At 31.2% G+C, this 15250-nt stretch overlaps 1 protein-coding gene across 1 annotated transcript in view; it reads right to left on the bottom strand.

Annotated features, from left to right (window-relative positions):
• PHF20L1 (PHD finger protein 20 like 1) overlaps positions 1–15250 on the bottom strand; it is a 79429-nt gene that overhangs the window by 29035 nt on the left and 35144 nt on the right. Inside the window, exons 10-14 of the mRNA XM_045561805.1 lie at positions 11912–12164; positions 9644–9832; positions 9171–9374; positions 2525–2581; positions 1236–1343 (exon numbers count right to left, since the gene is read on the bottom strand). Coding sequence (XP_045417761.1) covers positions 1236–1343; positions 2525–2581; positions 9171–9374; positions 9644–9832; positions 11912–12164 — 811 coding nt within the window. The remainder of the gene's footprint in view (positions 1–1235; positions 1344–2524; positions 2582–9170; positions 9375–9643; positions 9833–11911; positions 12165–15250) is intronic.

The raw sequence follows: 15250 nt of genomic DNA on the forward strand, positions 1-15250 counted from the left end.
ACTGTACTGCTTTCTTATCCTTACAGAATACCTTTTAGTTTTATTAATTTATTAATCACTAAGAAATATATGATGTTATTCAGTGATAAAATTTAGAAATTTTGTATCTAGGAAGATACAAAGTGAACTGAATCTTTATCATTATATGGTAACCTTCTTTCTCTAGGAATGATTTCTGCCTTAATGACTACTTTATCTGTTTTTAATATATCTAATCTAATTTTCCTTTTGGTTAGTACTTGCTTACCATATTTTTTCCATACTTTTATTTTCAACATTTCTCTATCCTTATATTTAGATATGTCTTTTATATGTAACACAGAACTCAATTTCAAAATCTTTATAACCTTTATAATATTGCTACAATTACTGACATGTGGGTTTATTTCTAATATTTTGTAATTTACATTTTTCTTTTTCTATGACTTCCTCTCTTCTTATTGCCTTCTTTAGATGGTTTATGCTCACTATATTTTTCCCCCTCTACTTCAGAGATTATACCCTATCCTTCTAATCTTTTAGTTCTTATGCTAGAATTTTTAAATACACATTTAATTTATTAAAGCCTAAAAAAGCAACAAATTCCTTTCATTCCTCCAGAACAATTCAAGGAGCTTAAAAACACTGAAATATAAGAATGCTCCTCCCAATATACAAGTTATCATTCTTTCAGATTTTTGTTCGCTATCATTTTGTTTTTCCCCACAAATCAAATTGTTTTATGTTGTCAGTGTTTAGATTTACCCACATATTTACACTTTGCTCATCATGTCTTCTGGCATCTCGAATCTTCCTTTTGTCATCATTTTCCTTCAGGCTTCAAGTTCACCCTTTAGGATTTCCTTTAGATATGGACTGTTGATAGCAAATTCTGTTGCTTTTTCAAGTTCTTCTAAAAATACCTTTATTTCACCCTCATTCTTGAAATCTAATTTAAGGAACTCTATGATTCTAGATTGAGAATAATTTCTTGAGCATGCTGAAGGGTGCTTGGTCAGAGCATCTAGTCCACCATAATGCTGGAAAGGAAAGTCTCTAATCAGTTGCAACGATTAACTTATAGACCATAGTAAAACAAAGTGGTATATTTTTTGAAATTACAAGACAAAGGAAAGCTATAAGAACTTCTCAGTTCTCAAGAAATGGGGACCCTGTCATACCTCCATTTTGGTAAAGGGGAGTCCAAGAAATATTAGAACTTTAAAAAATGGGAATAACCATCTTAATATACTTACCATGCTGTTTAGATTTCTTTTTCTTTTTTTTCTTCTTCTTCTGTTTGGGTTTGTAGTGATCTTTGTCTCTCTTCTCTTTTCTTTCCTTGTCCTTTTCTTTTCTTTTACCTAAGAGATTAAAAGTGAATACATCAGTAATCATGACTGATCCTGAGTTGTTCCTTTGCGGTTAACCTAAAAGTAGCATTTATGTTTTAATCAGCTATTCCAGTCACCTGCCCAGAGTGGATGGATTTAATTAAACTGTTCATGTCACGACTCTGGAACTGCTGATTAGCTTATTGGACTGTAAGAGGGATCTTCATTAGTAATGTTGAGAAATCCCAACCACTGATACCTTAAAGTTAATACAGACAGTAGTTAAAATCTATAAATGAGTAACACAGTCAATTTTCTGATGTGACAAGAAGTTAAACTCCATAATTTATAAAAGACTTGACTGAGGAGACTTTCATTTCCATATATAATTTAATGAGAAAATATAGTAGAAGATTAGAAAAAAACCTGATGGACTTTTCTTTGGAAAAATTAAAAAAAAAAATCCATAAATAATTCCTTCAGTCTTTCAACACTTTCCCTGTGTGTACAAGAATGAAGGCTAAGAACATGAAGGAAAAAAACTTATTTCATTAAGCTATTTTTTTCCCAAATTTTACAGCATTCTTTTTCCTAATCATATGTACTTAAAAAAAAAAAGATGTTAGAGCAGTATCCTAGAACATACTTCAAATTAAATCATTACATATATCCTAGTAGTTATTGTTTTAAGTCAGAATGGTTTAGCCTACAATTCATCAACCATATTTAACCAACTTTAAGTGACCCAAGCTCCCATTAGCCAATGTACTGAATATTTAAGACTATTATCCATTATCTCATTACTTTTAGTCATTATAGCACAAAGGATAGAAAAGATAGCAGAAAACTCAATAACTTTTTTATAAGGTATGTTGAAGAAGAAAGTCTGAAAAAAAATGACTATCTTAATGCACCCTAAGTCTCAACAATATTAGAGGCTCAGTTTTACATAGCTATAATTTTAGCTAGGGATGAGAAACACAAAAGTTCTCAAAGAAAGCCAGAGACTCCCTTTGCAGAAAATACATATAAAACAAGGTATGTATTTAGTAAGTCATGTATCTGGAGCTGACTAACACTAGTAAGTACTAAAACAGATGATCACTTACACCTAAAGAAGCATTAACAGGTAAAGAGTAAGGGGCAGACTATGTCCTCCCTCTCTGTCAAGCTTTATAGTCTTTTGCTTAAAGATTACTTTCTGTTCATACCAAATGCTGTTGAGCTTTTTTCTTCCAATTTCACTTTTTTTTCTGTTTTCGATATTCCTGTGGGTTAGGGGAAAAATATGTAAATTTAGTTAGAGTAAAAAGTATGGGACGATGTTTTAAATTACAATTGTCCAAAAAATGCTACATAAGACTCTGTTTCTCCTTAAGGTCTACATTATTTTACTGCCTGAACTAGTAACAAAGAAGTGGGATTTCTTACTTCAAAAAAGCAATAAATTAAAGATGATTTTTGTTCTTTCAGACTACCCAGGTTCAAATGCTGGTTCCACCATTACTAGCCATATGACCTTGAGAATGTCTTTGTGTTTCAGTTTCCTTATCTGTCAAATAGAAGTAAGTATATCTACCTCACATTGTTAAAAGGATTATGAGACAAAAATATGTAAAATACTTAGACCAGTGCTTGGTACATAAACAGTTTTTCTTATTTTCTTTTTTGTGGTAGGATAATAATTTGAGACCAACATTTCCAGAAATAGCATACATATATGTCTAACCATTAAAAAGAAGTTAAGATAACTGCACTAGGCTATCAGTTAGGATCTACTCTTAGCATCACCGCCTTTGGCACTCCAGAAGACATCAAAATACATTTGGGTATTAGGTCCATGCACTATTTCTGCTTCTGTGACAGTTGTGATATAAATGCTATTCAGATCATCCAAATGAAATATTAAACTCCATATGAAAATATACGGGTTTTCAACAACCTGTATAAAATTTTTAAACTAATATTTAACCTCTTGTTACCTAAAACAAACTTGTACTTTTGAATTCCAACATGAATGCATTGTTAGGTAATAATAATAGCCAAAATAGAATTATTCTGCAAACCATTTTTGGTCTATATATAAATGTAAAATACAAAGGCATATTTATAATCTTTATGCCACTGAGGTATTATTATTTAATAGTCCAAAATACATTTTCAAACCAATATTGTACCTCAACTACTGTGTAGCTAACTGACACAGATACATTTAATCAAGTTACTCAACTCATATTCAATCATTCCCAATGCTAATATCCATTTGTGGCTAGGGTTAATCTCAGAAAAATACTACAGTGCATTTAAAATATAATTATAGTATATTAAATTATGCTTTAATATCACCATTTACTACTTTTTGACTTTTTTAAATCACTCTATAATAGTATGGAAAAAGCTAGCATTTCATCCCTCTTATTTCAAACATTTTATATAATTTAAATTAAACATAACAAAAATAAAACAGTACCACTCACTCAAATCAAATGCCAATAAGGCTCTATGTAAGTTTCGAATTAAGTAAGAATATCTCCATTTGTTATAACAGAAAAAATAAAAGGAACACACCATAATGAATAGAAACATAATTAAATTTTCTTATTATCTACTGAACAAATGCATCACTTCCTTCTGTTTACTAAATATTGTACCATGAAAACCCTACAAATTTTATGCAATTTTCTTAAAGCCATAAAGCATTCACAATGCAAACAATGAGGAATGTGCTTTCTAAATCCTCAGTGGTATAGATATATTCAGAAGCAGCAGCTGACAATGAATATTCCCTCTTAGGTTCCTATTCCTCTGGAGCACTGAGTCTCCAGGGCAAAAATGGAACTATATTGCTCAGAATCTCCTGGAAGTAGGGCCACGGAGTCAGACTAAAGGAACTGCCTTATTGGGCTACCATTATTGATTGGAATGTGGGCTGCACCTCAAGGTACTTGGAAGACAAAGAAAATAATTATGAGCAATTGCTCTAGAACACAGAGGTTAGTACAGCAGAATGGTCAGTCATTGCCAGAGTGTTTTCAGGAGACTCAGTTCTAGATTCAGTTTTCACATGTTCTAGTGGTTCCCAAACCTTTAGATTTCGTAAATGGTAAAATTACAAAAGTAAAACTGGGGGACTGACAAATGATTGTCAACATTTTACACAAGTAAGGATATTAAAATAAATATTCATATATGCAACAATGGCAGGACTTTTAAAAATACTCTCACACAAATAGAATAACAACATAAACCTATTATAGAATTCAACAAAAGCATAAATTTAGTTTTACCAGAAGTTCACTATATTATCCCTGTTTCACCATGTACTAGAATTTGGAAACCAAAGAACTAGAATATTAGTTTATAGAATAATGATCTTTAAACTAAATTTTATCAACAGAACATTTTCTTCAAATAAAATAGTATATGGTGATCTAATGCATAATGCACAGACAAAGCCCAAAAAACAAATGGAGTTATTTTGATTAAAGTAAGAGAGGTAGATCTCTGAACCATGCCTGCTTGCACACAATTTAAAACTAGTAACGTAGAGTGTTTCCTAAACCTCTTTCTGGATTGCTAAATATTACAGATTCTTCTGCATAAAAAAGAGGCAATCCCTGAGACTCTCCATGGAAACCCTAGCCTCTGTAGAAGCCATGAACATTTGGTGTGGGGGTGGAGGTAGATTACAGAGTCTCCAGTTGTAGTTTTGTTTTGAACAACTCTGGAAAATAAATTGAAAAACAATTTAAAATAAAAAGGCTTTTAAATTATAAATGTAAAGTTTATATAAGATATTAGGATAAAATTGAAGCCCATTTCAAAACCAGCCACATTCAGATTAGGTAGAGTTTATGACATGCTTTTTTGCCCTACTATCTCAGACTAATCCCATGACCTACATCTGTTTTTTAATGGTGATAAATGTATTGTATTAATCAATCAATACTATAATTCATGGACTCTCTAGAGAGAATTCACTAAGGAGTCCAACTATCATAACTACAATGATAAATATATATAATATTTACTTACATATGCCCACATTTCATTCAAAAACTAATTTACAGTAAGACTTTGAATGACACTGAAGAAAAGCCTAATGAATCTCATCTAATGCTACCTTAAAACTCAGTCTTAAAACTCAGTGGCCTGCTAATGACCACCCTGACGTTATAAAGATTCAGTCTTCATGTCTATGTCAACCTAACCTTTCTATTCATACTAACTAAAATATTCTGCAGTGAAACAGAGATTGTAAATATTCCTTGATATTTTGTGCTAATATGCTCAAAAAAGAGAAAATGAAGATGTGTTACTGAAATTATTTCCTTCAACACAGAACTAACTAGAAAGGCTTAAAATTATATTCATATAATCTACTAATCCCAATTTTGTCTTTATAGGTGGTACTAAGAATAGAAGTTATCACTTCTAAGAGAATTTGAAAATTATAAATTGAAAATTAATAATCCTACCATTTCATGATCTTTTCTTTGGATCTTTTCTTTGGAATAAAGTTAGACTCTATCAGATGCATGATACAATAAATAAAACATCAAAATTTTAGAGCCAAAGGTGACCACAGACAGCATCTACTGAAGTCTCCCTACCACATAGATGAAGAACTAAATTTCAAGGAGGAAGGAAGAAAAGGAGGCAGGTGGGCTGCCCCCTAGTACTCCTAGGTCTTTGCAGGCGAAGACCACCTAAAAAGCCATCTCCTTCCCTACCTGAAGCCATGTTTTCTTCCTTTATACTCAAAAGCACTCCATATGCTTCTTCAGGCACTTATCTATTACATTAAAATAGTTATTTATATTTCAGTTACTAGCTTTGTGTCCCTTCTAGATTTTATGTTTCCTGAGGCAGTTCCCTATTTTAAGAGAGAATTCTGACAAGGGAACAATAGTTATCTCTTGGCCTAAGATACCTGAGAGCGCATGAGCACATCCTTCTTTACCAAAAGGATATGTTTTAAAAAATTTGATCCAATCTACCTTCCCAGATACTAACACAACTAAATTTTTCTGAGGCTGTATCCCTACCTAAAATTGGTTGGCTCCATGACATAAAGCATTCTGATAATAAAATAAAAACAAAGGCATCAATTTTTACAAAGGTGCCAATTACTTTTGTTGGTAATGTGGACAGCAATAGTATTCCTAACCTTGATTAGTTATGTTGGCATCCATCCCAGCGGAAGAATGTACATACGTTAGTGAAAGGTCATTATCTCTACTGGAAAACCAATGAAAAGCAAAATTTTAACCCATTAAGAACAGGTGTATATAATAATTGGAGCATTTGTATAATTTAATCAATCCTTTATTGTCACTGCTAAACTCACAAATGTGCCCATATCTTGCACATAAAAAAGTAAAAACCTAATTTTGTTAAACTATTTCATAATTAATGGCTAAAATCCTCCTCATTATAAATGCTCCAAGAGTTTTAATTTGACAAAAATAATCCAGAAAATGTCTTTGATACAAGTTCTGGTAAATGGTTTCTACAGAAGTTTTAAAATTCAACAGTAACAAAATTTACTCTTAGAATGAATATGGATACCAACCAACCAAAATATATATATGTATATATTATATATATAAAAGAAACATACAAAATATATATATATTATATATATAAAAGAAACAAAAACAAAACAAACACATAAAAACACTCTGACTATGGATGTAAGACAGACAACTTGGGGAGCAGACAAAAGTCCAATAAATACCACAAAACAGTGTACAGGTGGCGGATAACAGTAAGGTTAAAAGAGAAAAACATGCAGATCACTTAGAATTTCAATGCAAGTGAGACAAGAGCACAAGGTTTTAATCAAAAGGTGTTCAATTAGAATATGGCCTAAATTCCACTATTCCCTCAAAAAATTAAAAATTAAAAAGTGTCACAGAAACAAATTAGAATTTCACCTCCCCCCATTCAAATACTATGTTCAACCCTCTAACAAACTGACTTTCAGTAATTAATATTTAAAACTATGCATTTCTTTGATGTAAGCAATTAGAGTTGCCAGCCACTGTGCTATTAAGCTCACCATACCCAGATGATCCCTGCTCTTCCACAAATCTTCAAATTCATCAGTTATAAATCTAAACTCTCTACCTTTACTTTCCCAGAAAACAGTCTTACTATGTTTACTTTCCCAATAGTTACTGCCAATATTTAAAAAAGAAAAGAATATTGGTGTGCCTTCCCTCTAAGGCGATCAGCGGTTATCTCCACAAATACACTAGAAATTCTGAAAAAAAGACTAGGGTAATACTCTGGTTAGAAGCAAAATCATGTGAGTCAAGGATTTCCATGCATGATCACTACTTTGACATTTGAGGATACATAACCTGGTTAACACAACACTGTTAGTTATTACATAGATACTTATATTGGTCTATAATTCAGTCTTGTTATTACCATTAGAATAGATTCATTTTAAGGAAGATCTAGGTTCACATGCACATCTGAAAATAATTTTCCCGATGGCTACACTACATCATTATAACTTTAGCATATTTTTCACATATTCCATACAGTAACAAATTCCAGACTGTTAAAAACTACAGAAGACTTTTCTCAAGAAAAAATATCTCAAAGGGTCAATGATAATTCAGAAATCTTGTGGGAAAGGGGGAAAGCAAAATTAATTACTGTAAGGAAAGACTGGCCTTAGAGAGTCAAAAGATAATGGATCAAACTTGAGAAACTATAAAAAAAATGTTTCAAAATCTAAAAAGACTCAGATTTGGGCTTTTTTAAAAAAAAAAAATAAGGAAAGACTACCATGTGCAAAATAACTTCAACCTTAATAGGTACAATGGAATTGTAAAAATTGTATATTTAACATTAGTAACATTTTTACTTTGGAAAGAAAGAAGGTAAAGAAAGTAAACTAAAAAATAGGTATATGTTTCCTAAGTTACTTCAATCTTTTATTTCAATACATGCCACCACTGGAAAAGAGCAAATTCTTATTTTATGCTTCATCCAACAAGCAGATGAAGAGGTTTCAGGGAAGATGCTATTAAATACAATTATCCCCAATACACTTGGCTGCAATCTACAATCTGCTTTATGTTTTTCTCCACCTCAGAACTGACTCAATTCAGACTTCCTTCACCTATCTGATATTAAATTAGTAATGTACTAGAAAGCAACTGAATTAGTACTTGACTTTTTTTTCTTATAGGTACTCTTTGGATGAGGTTGTAATTCTATAAAACTTCTAAATAAAACAATGTGACCATATAAAGGAAATATGAATTAATGTTGTTAGATTTAAAATATCAACTTGATAAAATACCTCCAAATGCTTTCAGATTGCAGTGTCACAAAATCATCCAAAAAATGTATTATTAAACATGGTTGATTTTACATATTCAACTCCTCCAAATAACTTTACAACAAATTACATTCAATTTGGGGGATTCTGTCCCAAAATTTTGGATTATATTTAAGATACAGGTATATAGTTCAGGGCTTCTTAAATGCTAAATTCTATTAAAATCCCTAAACCTAAGCCTATAAATATTTTCTGGCTTCAAAAGTAAGAATTTTTGTAATTATTTAGCTCTAATATTTCTATTTAGTAGAAATGAGGATATAAAAAAGCAGCAGGGAAAAGGAAGTAGACTAAAGTGACAAGTATGTCCAGGGAAAAAGATCATAAAATGATCACACAAAAGAACTTTTAAATAGACAGAAAAGCTCTATCTTCCATAAATGTTACATAAAAGTATTTACGAAAAGCAACTATATAGGAATTACAATAATGCGGTTAAACATCAAAATGTTTATATCCAGTAACAGCCACCCTAGCTACCTGAGTCTTTTTACCTGTTGTTGGGGCTCCTCTTCCATCAGTCATTGCTTTGGAAGGAGGATTTGTAATCATCTGTGTATCTTCCTTTTCTGCCCTGGAACATTCATTATGATAAGAGGAATCTGGGGCTAGTGGTGCTGTAACTTCCGAACCACGACTTAAGTCAAGAGGGAGACAGGGTCCCAGCTTCTCAAGTGGCAAATGTGCAACATCAGGCACTACACAAAATAAAGAATGTAATATATTATCAACACAAATAAATAGCTCAGTTAATATCAACGTGGATTAAATAAAGTGTTACATAGGTTAAACTGTGCCTGGCACAAAGAAGGCACTCAATAAATAAACAAAGTGCTTCTAACTCAAAAAGATGCAAGATGTAAGGAGAAAAAAGCAGGAATTTCTTAATATACTAATAATCTTTATCTCTTAGTTTTTTCTTTAGCTTCCTTTATGTTTGGTTCTATAGGAAATCAATATACATTACCCTCTGGTACTGAAGACTCTTGCTGATTTTGAGAACTGATGGAGAATATTTTCCCATCAGTGGCTGGAGAGGGAGAAGAAACCTTTTCTACAGAATCATCAGGCATGGGTAAGGTGGCTAAACGCTGAGATCTTCTTCTCCGCTCGCTATGCTTGAAAGGTCTAGGGGGATTCACAGGCTGTGGAGAACCTAGAAAAAGATCTTCAATGTTCACGAAGCAGATACATACCAGGATCATCTTAAAATATTTAAGGAGATAAATGGGAAAAAGGATTCATATTCTGCCCTCTGATGTTGTTATACGATATCCACAAGGAATGGCATGTTCCAAAGGCAATAAAAGGCAAAAATTGTGCCCTCATTCAGAAAATGAATTAATCAAAAATTCTAAAACCTACTAGAACTCAAAGAAAATGACATGGAACATTAATTTCAAGTAGCTCCCCCAAGTGACAGACTATAGTTAACTCTCTAATTGCAGATTATTGTGTAAATTGCCACTTTTCCTTTGGGAAAATAGTATCTTTACAGCAAAAGATTTAAAAAGATATTTATATATATTCCTTTTGCTACATTACAAATCTAGAAACTCTAAGGAAATAAAAAAGGCAGGGGCATAGTGACATACATTATAGAGTTAGTGCTTAACTTTACTTGCCAAAGTAAAACTAATGCAAATAATTTTATCTCATCATCATTCCCCCAAATGGAGTCTTATAAACATATGTCTGGGCCTGATTCATTAAAAAAAATTGAATATACAACTTTATATACTTATTGTGAGCAAATAATGAGGATTTCTAAGATTATGACATTGCTCTTGCCCTCACGTGTTTTTTTGCTTTTTTAAAAATAACTAACTTGGTGAGTCATTTAAGAATCTTTTAACAATTTAACATAAACACTTGTAAATGTATGTCTTTTTCTTTTAACTTTTAGATTTCTTCTTTCTACATGGCACATAAACACGATCAACTATTTAGAACAGGCAGGATTCCATAGGCCAAAATATTCATATTAATTTAGAAAGAGAAAATAAGAGTTTTCTAAAGAAGTTGATATTTGGGTATTTCAGAGTAATTTTATAACAATCAAAATGAAAAGACATGGTGATAACTAAAAAAATGAAAGTATAAAATTTGTTATAATACTATGGTTATAGTACCAAGATATAAAACAATTTCAAAATAAAATGCTTATGTCATGTGACATTCCAGTGACTAATGACATTATTTCATGATAAATGCGGTAATGAAATGAAGCTCATGAGGAAACACTTGAGTTTTTGTGTTCCCATCCTTTCTATCAATTAAAAAGAACAAAACAAAAACAAAACTTGATCAAAAGTGAAAAAATATGGTTTAGTGGAAAATATGGCAACTGAATGGAAAAGAGGTTAATAGGTTTGATTAATAAAAGTCTTTTCAATGCCAGTATCTTTAACTATTCTGGAAGATATAATATGGAATAGTTCATAAGGAAACGTGTTATATTCATTTACTAATCATGCTATTATTTCATTTGTTGTATAAAGAGCAAAAGTATCATTTACCCAGTGACTTTCCAGATAACTTTTTCATATGTCTCTAACTTAGGATAATAAGTACTATTAGAAACTCAGGGTCAACACAAATCTTGTCTTATGCATATCTAAATCCATGTTGAAATGTTACATTTAAAAAGACTAAGTTAACTCTTGAAAAATTAGTTGTACTGAAACAGTAAAATCTTTAAAAATATAATCAAGGTGGTATTTTTCTTTCATCAATAGGATTAAACTGAAGTCTACACTAAATAATAGAATAAGAATGAATAAAATGTATCACAGAGGGAGATTCCAGATAAGTGGGGACAGTAAATCTATCTACAGGAATAGTTTTAGGAGTTAAGTAAAAAGATCTACCACAGATCTTTTCATATCTGTTTTTTTTTCTTTATTTATTTTTCTTTTTTTCTTCTTTTTTTTTCTTTTTTTTTTTTGTAATGAATCAGGCCTCTCATTGTGCTTGGATTATTAGTGGAGAAGAGTCAAACTATAGTGGAATTTATGTTATTAAATGGTAAGGTTTCTCACCCAGCAGTTGTTTCTGAACAATAAATCAGTAAGAAATGGTTTTTGCCTCTAAAATAGTTTCAAGCTTTCCCTATCATCTCCACTTAAGTTTGATTTTTAAAAAGCAAATTCATAAAAATACAATATAACTACAATCAAACTATTTTAATGTATCTTATAGGATAAGTAACTATTTTTTAAAAATCTGTGCTCACTAGTTTTATTTATCACTGAAGAAGAAAGCTGAGATACAAGCGTCAAATCCTCGACTTGTATTAATTCTGGGGAAAGTGGTGATTTAGAGGGTTTTATACACCCAGAAGAATCTCCAGATTCATGTTTGCATTTCTTGCTGCGAGCCTTCCCTGAAGACAAAGTTGAGGATAACAGTGCAGGTTTCTGAGTGTTGGCAGAACTGCTAATGTCAGCTTCATTTTTTTTCTGACTTTGAGGTTTAGGTGAAATCGCCTGAATAAATAATAAAAAATTGATATTTTTATTTTGGTTTCTTCATTTTTGTTCTTGTATTCTATTTTGATTGTTAAGCAACTTTAGTATCCAAAAACATTGTTAAGCCACATATAACATTTCTATTACAAATGAAAAACCAAAAAGAACCCCACAAATTATTAACTAAAAGTTGAATAGGCTGTCTTTAAAGGGATGCTGTCAACTTCCAGTCTAAATGTGTTTTCTTAAATGTTATCCATAATATTCTCAGAATATAAGATGTTAGTTTACTGGACAAATATTTTCATTTGTAAATTGTGATATACCCCTTTAGGAACCTTGTCAATGACATTAATAACAATTAGGTAAATAAACAGTATCTTCATGTTTTAGAGCATTAGAGGAATACATTGAAGCTTTTGACTTTCAACTGTTTTCTTATAAAATAATTTCCTTTATCAAGTTGAATTTGGAGGTCTAAGTAGACAGTTTCCCTTTAAAGAAAGATCTCAACAGGAAAACAATGACCAAATTAACGAAACATTATCTTTAACTCATTTTAGTGCTGAAAGCTAGACTTCATATGCATAATGCATCATGAAATCAGAGCCACCAGCAATACAGAGTTAAAAGACTAAAAAACAATACAAAACAAGCAACAAAAAAAACCAAAGAGATAAAGTGTAAGTTAAAAACATTGGATTTAAAAACAAAATACGTCGCATTCTTAGATGAGAGTTTTTACCTTCTTCCTGCCAACTGATACTTTTAAAAAAAAATTAGAACTCTGTCAGTTCTTTCATAAAGAATATTTTTATTCATTTGGCAGTAAAATTTTCTACATATGTAAAAATATGTATGAATGTGTCCATTGTTCAAAGACAACAGAAAATAGCCACATTGGATGAATTTGCAATCTATGGTGCTGGAATGCCTATATCTTTTTCTGATACATATATCTGAGAGCAAAATATATAATACACCTTTTTTCAAAATCTATACTATGATCGACCTCTACAAAGGAGTCAAACTGCTAGCACCATAAGCAACATGCTTGTCCCCAAGAAGCCTTTTTACTTCCATATCTTTGTGAGGGATGACCATCAGGTCTATGGTCTGCAGTTCTCTGGAATATGAAAGATCATTGTCTGGGGACCAAATAAATAAATAATTCTATTCCCACTAAAATACAAGGCATTCAAATTTTGGTGGGAAAAAAAAGTGTATCTTTGGTATTCAATGCACTACAAATGGCATGTTGGCCATACCACATCAAAGGCCAGGTGTCAAGTGTCCCATTCATTCAGCTGTCATCACTTCTACTCTTGAATCTACTCATTATAAATGTGTATAAGTGCGGATTAATTATTTGAAAGGTACTCCATAAATGGAAAGTATTCCTAAGCTTATCATAAAAGGTGTTGCCAGAAAAGTAATTAGAGCCATTACTTGTAAATAAACAATTTTATTGTTCATCTTCACATAAGTGAAAGACATCACTACAGCATCCATTACTCTCGAGTTACAAAGTTATAAAACAAGATTTTGAAACTTAAATTAATATCTTGATAAGGTGCTTAACTTCTAAACAAGGACAAATTAACATTTTTAAAAACCTACTGAATTATTATGCATCTAATGCAAGGTTTATCCAAAAGTAAATATAACATGACATTTCCCTAATACAATTAAATAATCTATAATTAATAAGCTGAGAGTTGGGGTTTAAGACCACAGAGTTTGAATTTTTAAAAAATATAAATAAATCCATTAGCACAGTAAGTTTGGCTGTAAGCCTATTATCAACGTATGTCATGACTGACATTATTTTAACTCATTAGGAAACAGAGGTTAGTGAGAATCAATACCTCTCCTTTATGTCTACTGTTGATACCAACTGAGATGTAATTAAGAGCTTTATAACTCGGCTTTTTAACTTTGAAGCAGGACTAACATGTAGAATAAAAATTAAGAGTTTGGTTACAAAACATTTTCACATTGAAATCAACCTAAATGACAAAAAATTAGGGAACAGCATGATGTTCCTAAAATCTAAAATAATTAACAAAATTTTCATTAATGATCATTGGTCTCTGTTACAAAACTGGCAAGGACTCTCAAAATTTTTTAAATTATGCAAATAGAAATAGCCGAGTTACACAATTTCCCTTTCTTTCATAAATTCAATTTCAAAATGTTTTCTGTACTTCTCTCTAAAGTGGGTACTGCCCTCTACACTAACTTCTACATATATAATAAGTACTTTTAACAATCACATCCACCTCAGCAAGATTGTGCGTAATAAAAGATTGACATTGTAATGAATTTTCCAGAAACATTTTATTACCCAAGTCCCTGATTTATCGCATTCTGAGAATACCATAAACAGTGGTGAAAATACAAAATACTGTTATATCTGGGACGTTGAATATAGTAATAATACACAGTAAAAAAGTCATTTAAAATTTGGTTGATATACTGACAATAACGGCAAAGACTTAACCGTTTGATGATCACAGAAAATCAGAAGGTATGATTCAATGACATATTAATCAATTTAAAAGACCATAGATTTAATACAACATTAATGGAGGCACCAAAACAATGCACTGTTATCAAACCAGGCCTAAAATAACCCTGAAAAACTCAATACAATATCAATTAAATTTGGACTATTTTTTAAAATGCATCTAAGAGCAAAAGATACTCATTTTAAAGTCTTCTTTATTAGACTACTAATAAAGAAAATTAAAATAATACAAAAAGGGTATTTTAAAACTACATTAAGGCTCAGATTTTAAAACAGGAGAACCAAAGAAATCCAGTTATGGCTATTATTATGTTCTTATAGTCTTACAGTGCCTACGAAGTTAAGCCCTTAGAGAATGTAAAAGCATGCACGTTCATTATGTACAGGTATTGTGGGAATCTGAAGGTAGCCAAGGCAAAATCCAAAATCTAGCAACTGCAACCTTCACTTTTAAATTCCTCTATTAGGTGGTTTAAAGACAGATCCTTAATAGTTTTCTAAACTCTTTTTTTTGTAGTTATTAAAATATACATCCTAGCAAAAATGTATGGCTCATTGATCAATTCATAAAACA

Source organism: Lemur catta, chromosome 9 (assembly GCF_020740605.2).
Source record: "Lemur catta isolate mLemCat1 chromosome 9, mLemCat1.pri, whole genome shotgun sequence".
Taxonomy (NCBI): Eukaryota; Metazoa; Chordata; class Mammalia; order Primates; family Lemuridae; genus Lemur; species Lemur catta.